General features: G+C 35.1%; 1 protein-coding gene across 1 annotated transcript in view; it reads right to left on the reverse strand.

Annotated features, from left to right (window-relative positions):
* Positions 1–8404, reverse strand: part of LOC108687416 (ABC transporter G family member 21) — a 19540-nt gene that overhangs the window by 6198 nt on the left and 4938 nt on the right. The window contains exons 4-6 of the mRNA XM_018193168.1: positions 3987–4092; positions 1167–1267; positions 206–461 (exon numbers count right to left, since the gene is read on the reverse strand). Coding sequence (XP_018048657.1) covers positions 206–461; positions 1167–1267; positions 3987–4092 — 463 coding nt within the window. The remainder of the gene's footprint in view (positions 1–205; positions 462–1166; positions 1268–3986; positions 4093–8404) is intronic.

An 8404-nucleotide genomic window follows, 5' to 3' on the forward strand; every position in this document is an offset into this window, starting at 1 on the left:
TATAAGAAAAACCGTTATGCTGTAAAAAATATATTAGAGAAATATATTTAAAAAATTATAGACAGAAACTGTTTTTTTTCAAAGACCATAAATTTTATGAATTTGAAATGCGTTTAGAGAAAAATAAAGATCATATCTGTTAAGTATATAATTTTATTCATAGGTTAATTCAATGAAATTAATTCATATAATAAAATATGCTTACGAATGAAGTCTGCGGGGTTGTAATGCGGCAGTAGAGTAAGTCCTATTGTAGAGAAGAATCTACTGACATTCGTCGTCGATCCATAGTATGCCACCTGACCGTTACTCAACAGGAGAAGCTTACTAAAACTGTGGAACATTCTGGAACTAGGTTGGTGTACTGTCACCACAATACTTTTACCCTCTTGCTCAGCATATTTCTTCAACCGCGAGATCAATGCTTGTGCCGAATGTGAGTCGAGTCCACTCGTAGGTTCCTGAAAGATGAAAGATTTTATAAATTAGCGATGCAATTATAATATTAAATCAATGTCCGTTTCTATTAATATAGATTAACTTTAATCTTGGTTTAACTTACTTTTCTAGGAATTAGAACTATCTTTTCTAGTAACAATTAAAAAAGAATAAAGAGAAATTAAACTGAGATTAAAGTTAATCTATACTAATAGAAATAAACATTAAAAAACTTTTTTTAAACAAAAATTCACGTAGAAAATTAAATCATATTATTTATTCTATCATTTATTCATTCATTTTTCAATTTATAAATTATATAATATACGGATCCGTAATTTCAAATATATTCTATTTGAAGAATTTTTTATTTACAATTCCTTAATGTCATAAAATTCTACGTCCGAGCAGGAAAGAACTTATAGGAAAGAACTGAAAAATTTTTAATCTTACATTATTATTCGTTTTATAGTTAGATTTGCATGAATTTCGTAAGTTTCTGCATAAGTTTCCATAAGTTATTTAAATTTTATACAATAATTCTTCCAATTGATTAACATTTAAAAATAATTATATTACATACAAAGATAGAATTCGTGAATGTAGATATACCTTTCGTAGAAAAGAAAACTGATATAATATAACAATTATTAAATCAATCATGCATAAATATAATAAAATTTAAATATATGCATCCAGCTTACAAAGAAAAAATAGGAAAAACTTACGTCAAGTAGCATTAATGATGGATTCGTGAGTAATTCGCAAGCTATACTCGTCCTCTTCTTTTCACCACCGGAAATTCCCCGTTTCGAATAATCTCCAATAACTACACAAGAAATATATTACTTTATAAATTAAAGAAATAACATCTAATATGTTAAATTACAAATATCATTTCGTAAATATAGAAATTAATCTTTGGAAAATATCATTTAGGAAGTTGAGGGAATCGTTTTACATTGTTAATTTATATCATTTAACATACGATTGATATTCATTACAAAAAAAATATATTAAAATGTACGGACGTAATATAATTGCGCATGTTAAGTATTTTCGCGTGGAATTAACACGCACTGTTTTCTATACGCGCTACGAACAAAGTGAATAATACACGAAAATAGTACTCGACTAAGCAACGAGACATGCGAAGATCCGTCATACGAAAGATATTGAAAATGTAGGCGATTGTAATTACCATATCACGCATTTTACCGAGGCGGAGGAAAAAAGGGTATTTAAAAAGGTTCAGAAGATACGACGCGTATGAGACAATAAAGTGTCAAAGGCGTTTTATTAGCATGCGAACCTACGTCCGCGCGGTCGCGAATAACAGAATTACGAGCAGATATCGATGAAAAATCACCGCTGAACAATAAAGATAAATAATTTTCCCATCGGATCTTTCCCTTTCCCTCGGCGGCGTTGGCGTCCAACATTCCCGGTGCCGATATTCGGATTTGCTAACGTTAGCTGGAACTGTATAAACGAGACACGGGGCGCGTGATCTCTGACGCGTGGTAAATTATTAAACTTCGTCGTCGTCGCCGCTGCCGCCGCCGGTTGCTCACTGCCTTCGGGGCACAGGAAGAGAAACGAACGTATAATTGTGTGCGGAGAATAATATTTTACGTCACATACGCGACCGAGGCAGTCGCGTTCAGCGCTCGAGAAGCCCGGGGGTTAACGATCGAGGAAACCGTTTATCAACCGACCGACAATGAGCCCGGCGTTCTGTTGCAGCAGAGATACGCGTACTTTCCCTCGTTGGTATTCCGGAAAATGTCACCACGCTTCCGCTACAATCGACGTTTCTATATGTTTCTATACGTGGCTCTGACAATGAGTGAAACGACGCGGGATAATCGCAAATTCTACTTCATTCGAATAAAACTCTAAGATCAATTAAGCTGCAGTCGACGGGCTTTATTTCGACAAAAGCAGTTATCTCAGAACATAATTGAATATAAAAAGAATATCTGTAAAATACAAATTAGAGTCATCAAGAGATAAGATAAGGTTTTATTCTTCAAGATCTGATTAAGATTAAGCGAATGTGCTTCTTGCGGATTTAACGCTCAATTGTCAATAGCTGTATAACTTCTGAACATTAAGAAGCGACGTCCAATCCAATTTGCTCGTTAACGAAGATTGTATATTATTTTGAGAAATGATGTCTCGTCCATTTTCTCGTTAACGACGAATCTACGTCATTCTGAGAATCTCACGACATACACGACATACATGAAGCGCGAGACATGCATGTAGGTCAGCTTGTATATTACTTGGCTCGTTTTTCCTACATGCATATTTCGATAACGCGCCCATAACTGTTTGACGTTTGGAGGACGGTTCGATATTTGTGATCACGGAAATTGTCAATCAAAATGCTAAACCGAGACGGATAGTCACGGTGACGATACAGTAACAGTAAGAGTCGGTCGTAAATTACACGAATCATCTCTCGATTTACGCTATAATCAGTGCTAAACATCGAAAATTCGGGGGGTTAATAATATTTATAGTTAATAATATTTATAGTAATGTGAAAGCCATATGTCACATTTTATAGCACGTATGACGACGAAAGTGATCTAAACAATTCAGTCTTCAGCTTCGATTTTAGATTAGTTTAAAATATTTACATTTAACTTACAAAACAATGAAGTAAATGGTAATTTGTCGCATGTATGTATATATGTTCTCTTTTAACATTTTGTCAAGTTGTTTCGATATCCGCTATAAGAAGCCTAAATGAGCGGCTATTTATAAAATATGTGTATAAACAGATTAGAAAACTATACAAAAAATAATTTAAAAACTAGAAAAAAATATATACTATATATTATTTATTATTATAATATATTAATAATAATATATGTCTCTCAAAATATAATATTATAAATATTTAATAATATAATTTCAGATGGAATAAATAAAATTGTTACAAATTGAAATAAAATGTCTCTTTTTTTGCTTAGATCTTTACATTTGATATCTGCTTATATTTTAAATAAAGAGATATAAAAGTAAAAATAAATAATTTTATTTTTAATGAATCTAGTGTATCATTTTAATAATATTTTATGATATCTTTGAAAATATTTAATAAAATTATTTCTAACTGGATAAATGAAATCGTTACCTACAAATAAGTAACGGGACTTTTATGGAAACTCGCGCGTCACCCAGATACGAGTATCATGCAGTTAAATGTTAATAAATAAAAAAAGTTCTCGAAAATCGCACTAAACTGAATTTAACGATATCCATTATCCACAGAATGACGCAATGTATCTCGGTCGAGTGTTATTAGATGGTAATAACGCCTCTTCTAATGCTGCACAGGAATCTCGAACCACCGTTGTTAACATTGTGTATACGCGCAAACATACTTTACGACTTCGACTCAGAGAAATCAAGCGAATTACGATATCAGTAGAAACCCCGGCTTTGTGATTCCGAATCGCGTGGCCGCGAGTCTAAAAACGTCGCGGCTTGACATCGATCCTTCGGCTTTACGGCGCGCGCCGTATCGTACTCACTGGTGTCTTGGCAGCTCGTGAGGTCGAGGACCTCGATGATGTGGTCCACGCACTGCATCTTCTGGGAGTGTGAGAGTGAGTCCGGAAGCCTCAGCCTCGCCTGGTACTGCAAAATTACGATGCGATACAAACTATTACAAACATGGTGGTGACGTGGTCGTGCGAGCGCGTGTAAGCGGCGATCGGTTTTAGCGCCGTCCGTCTGACGAGCCGCGTAAACGCGCGTATTAAAACAGCAACGTAAACAAAACCATGCCGCGTCTCAGCGCAGGGCATCGCGGCTGGTGGATGCATTTCCGTTTCGTAATATATCCAGGCCACTTTGTACTATTATTACTCCGGTCGGCTCTAACCCGCCGCGCTGTGCCGGGGGCGCGCTCGTCATAAGCCGATCGTTAAGTCAATTATGATGACGCGTCGATTGCGAAATCACGGGCTGTTTTTACCTCGGAAGGATGTCTGAGAATTAGTTAATTCAAGAATATTTGAATGAGTCATCTCGTAAATAGCTGTTGTCTTACGATTTGACATTTTAAGTTCGACAGACCAAAGAATAAACATACGAATAAAAAATAAACATTACAAACAATATTAAATTAATCTACAATCTAATGCAACATATATATATTTTAATTGAGACATAAATACATTTAAATTCGATTTTAAAATATTTAATCCGAAAAGAGTTAATAACATCTGCTGCGACAAATTTGAATTTTTTTTCATCAATCGAAATAATAATCTGGTAATAAATCTCGGAATAAATCAATAATTCATCTTCAAAGTGATCTTATCTTAATCTTTTTGTTAAATTAGAGATCGATTCTATTCAGGTCTTTTCACGGCGATTAATTATATTATTTTAAATCGAATTCTGTCATTTTCTCATCGGTGGAAAAAATTGGCACAATCCACTATCCACAATGTGATTAAACAATGACTGTACCATTAAATACGCAAATAAATATATATTCAATTTACGTTCCGTGTATATTTACAATATATTATAAATGTTCGAAAATCTAACGGTTTCCACTGATTATATTTTGGCAACAGAATAAAACGGATAAAAGCCTCATGTTTTATTTACCTTCACAAGATATTCCTTCAATAAAATATTGATTTAAATCAACATGTTATAGGAATATAATTAAAGCTGCTTGGGAAAACATTTATACTAAAACATTTGGGGTAAAGAGCTGTCCGGTGAAATTTTCCGCGATGCAAACACGTCAATTTCGTACGCGTCCAAGAATGTGTCGTCGCGCGGCTTGATGTGCGATGATGTTATGGATCGCCCTTTATATCACAATCAACAGCGGCTACGGATATAGAGAGACCGGCCGAGACGACGACGTGCCGTTTCTCAACGTTCATTCTCCTCATGCCGTTACACAAGAGAGGGCCCGTTATGCGGAGAGAGAAAGTGCGGCCGATGATATTGTACTCGCCAGGAACACAGTTATGTCTAAATAAAGATAACGACGATACCCGGCTGTGGAACCGGACCGCGGAAAAGTGAACCTCTTCTTCTGTTCTCCAACAGTTTACATTCCTATCTTTGAAACGAAAGGGTCTTTTGACGCGACCGAGTTTTTAAGAATGCGGACAAAGAGCGCGATCGTCTTCTTATTTCTTACTTAACTTCAGACAATCTACTTTCTTTCTTTCCTTTTTGTTTTAATAATATTAAATGTTTTAATAATATTACATCATGTATTGTTAACATTAGATTAGATAAAGTCATTTTGCAATTTTGTCATAATTTCAAGAATTGTGAAAAAATATATGCGGATAAGATACGTAAGAAAAAAATCTCATATCGTCATATCAATAGCAACAATTGTTTCTTAATAAAAAGTTTCGAAAGTTAACGAAAAAGCTAAATATACGTGAAACACGTATTTTTATATATATCTGAACATTTAATTCTATGATACTAATTACAAGTATGATTCAAAAAAAAAAACGTGAACAATGATATTGTGATTACTTCACAAATCTTCTAAATATATTTACACACCGATAGTACGATGATTTTCGCGCAATATTTTTCACTGCTTTATGTATATCAAACAATTAACTCGCTCGAGAGAGAAGGTCATAAATAAGCGAGACATTAAAAGACTCATTATCTTGCAAAATCACACAATGGTCCTCAAAGAGAAACTATCCTCAAACTTTGGCTTTGTTATGTTGCCGTTACATAGATGTAAAACACAACTGTTTGATAAACAACAGTAGCGAGACCGTCACACGGAAAGGGAGAGGAAGCGGCTAGAAAAGAAGGCAGAAGAAGAGGCCTCCAGGAGAGAGAAAGTGTCATCCCGTTGAAAGGAACTACACTGCGGTTTTACCTCTCTCTAAACAGCGCGCCGTGTGCACGCGCGGTATGCGCGCGTGTAGAGGCGGCGCCAAATGTTTTCGAAACCGTAAGACGCGCGCCGTGGAGCTCTCGGCGGTTCACTGACCGAGTTATGACGTCACCGCGAGAGATACGCTCCCCTCCTCCTCCCCTCCCCCGACTCCGCGAACCGCTGTTCCACGCTAACGGTCGCGGCTAGACGAACGACGGTTCGTTGCGAAAGCGCGTGTATCGCTATGCGTGTGACACGCGCGCGAGTGGGCGTCATGCACGTGATACTTCTATTTCTTTCTCTATTCTATTTTATTTTTATTTCATTTTCGTGCATTTTTTTGCATTTTATTTTTAATTCATACTGCAATGTATATTTTTTATAACAATATTTATACTTTGTAGGGAAGAGAAAGAGAGAAAGCGTTATTTGTTAGCGGAACAAGATTTAATTCTGGTTCTAATTCTGATTCCGATTTGCTTTCCCTCTCTCTCTCTCTCTCTCTCTCTCTCTCTCTCTCTCTCTTTTTCATTAATCAATCACATATTTTGCTTGGTTTCTAATAAAATCATGTTGTAAACAATTTTATAAACAATTTTATAATTTATGCCATTTTTTAATGTTTAAAAGAATCTCATTAAATTATTCTTAATAAATATAGAGACCTCTCAATAAATATAGATCCTCTCAATAAATATAGCGATATTTATTGATATCTATCTTTATTCAGATATTTTATTGAAAGTTTTGTTTCTCGACAAGACGTAGAATAGGATTGTTTTGAATTCGATCATTGATCGAATTTAAATTATTTACACTCGCTCTCAATGCGCGGCTGCGCGATGGCGACAGACAAACAAAACTTGGATTTGAATTTAAACTGTATGTAATCTCTCATTGTTAAATGTTCTTCAATATATAAATATTCATTCATTATACCATTACATTTTGAACTTATAAAACAATGTATTCTTAGACGAATACTTTATCCGGGAATATGGAATCAATATGTATCTATTTTTCTCTCTATACTTTATTTTAAGACGTTAATTATTTTTATAGTTTAACATTTTATAATTGTCTCAAAAGACGAGATTCTTCCTTGCACATTATCATAACTTTATCGATTATCTCGAAGAATTATTAAAAAATTATTGACATTATTTAGTTATCATGATTTTTCACAATCTTCATTGCTGTTGAAGACATTTTTTTTCAAGTACATGTGCACAGAAAATTAGAACACTCTTAATATCGCGCAAAATATGTATAAAAAAAAAATATTAAAAGACAATAAGAAAAGATAATAAATATTACATATTTCCGAGATTAAATATAGGGGTCAAACTATGAATGCTTTGAAATATTGGCCAATCAGAAAAAAGAATTTTATTAATATATAAATTAAGCAATCGAAGAATGCTTCGAAGCATTTGTATTATACACTGGCCATATCCATAATTTTTCGATTCACTTTATTACGAGACTCTCTGTCTCCGGATTCGCAATGACTCGCGACGCACAGGTGTGCGTACCGGCATGTTTATTCGATTAGAGTGGCTATAAAACGACAAAGCGTGTGTCTGTCCGCATCCGTTTTCCGCCCAGACCTCTTAAATCCGCCAAGTGCAACGGGGCGCGTTGGCTCCTAGCCCAAATTTGCATTCCCCGCGATCTTTGCGATAGAAGGTGTCCTCCTAATTCCCACTTACTTGGCGCGTGGGTCGTGATGAATATCGAGTGAAAGGCACGCGGTTGCCCTGGCACGCCCGATGCCGGATTTTCGTGGAAAATGAGGAAACGCTACGCTCGTTTCTGCGTTTTATTCTCTTATTTCTAGGTATTGGTACAGAAATGCATCCACAGCCACTGTCACGTTTCTACATTGCGCTCGTTTTTTCACTGTTTATTTCATTATTTATATAAGTCCTCGAGATATACATACACCTCCTCTAAATTTTGCATACGAATAAATTATTTTTATCCCCACATCACGATTAGCTTTGTATCGACGTACCATTGTCTATTTGGTTTCATTGTTCCTTTATATATATATATATA

The sequence above is a fragment of the Atta colombica genome, unplaced genomic scaffold (genome assembly GCF_001594045.1).
Source record: "Atta colombica isolate Treedump-2 unplaced genomic scaffold, Acol1.0 scaffold207, whole genome shotgun sequence".
Classification (NCBI taxonomy): domain Eukaryota; kingdom Metazoa; phylum Arthropoda; class Insecta; order Hymenoptera; family Formicidae; genus Atta; species Atta colombica.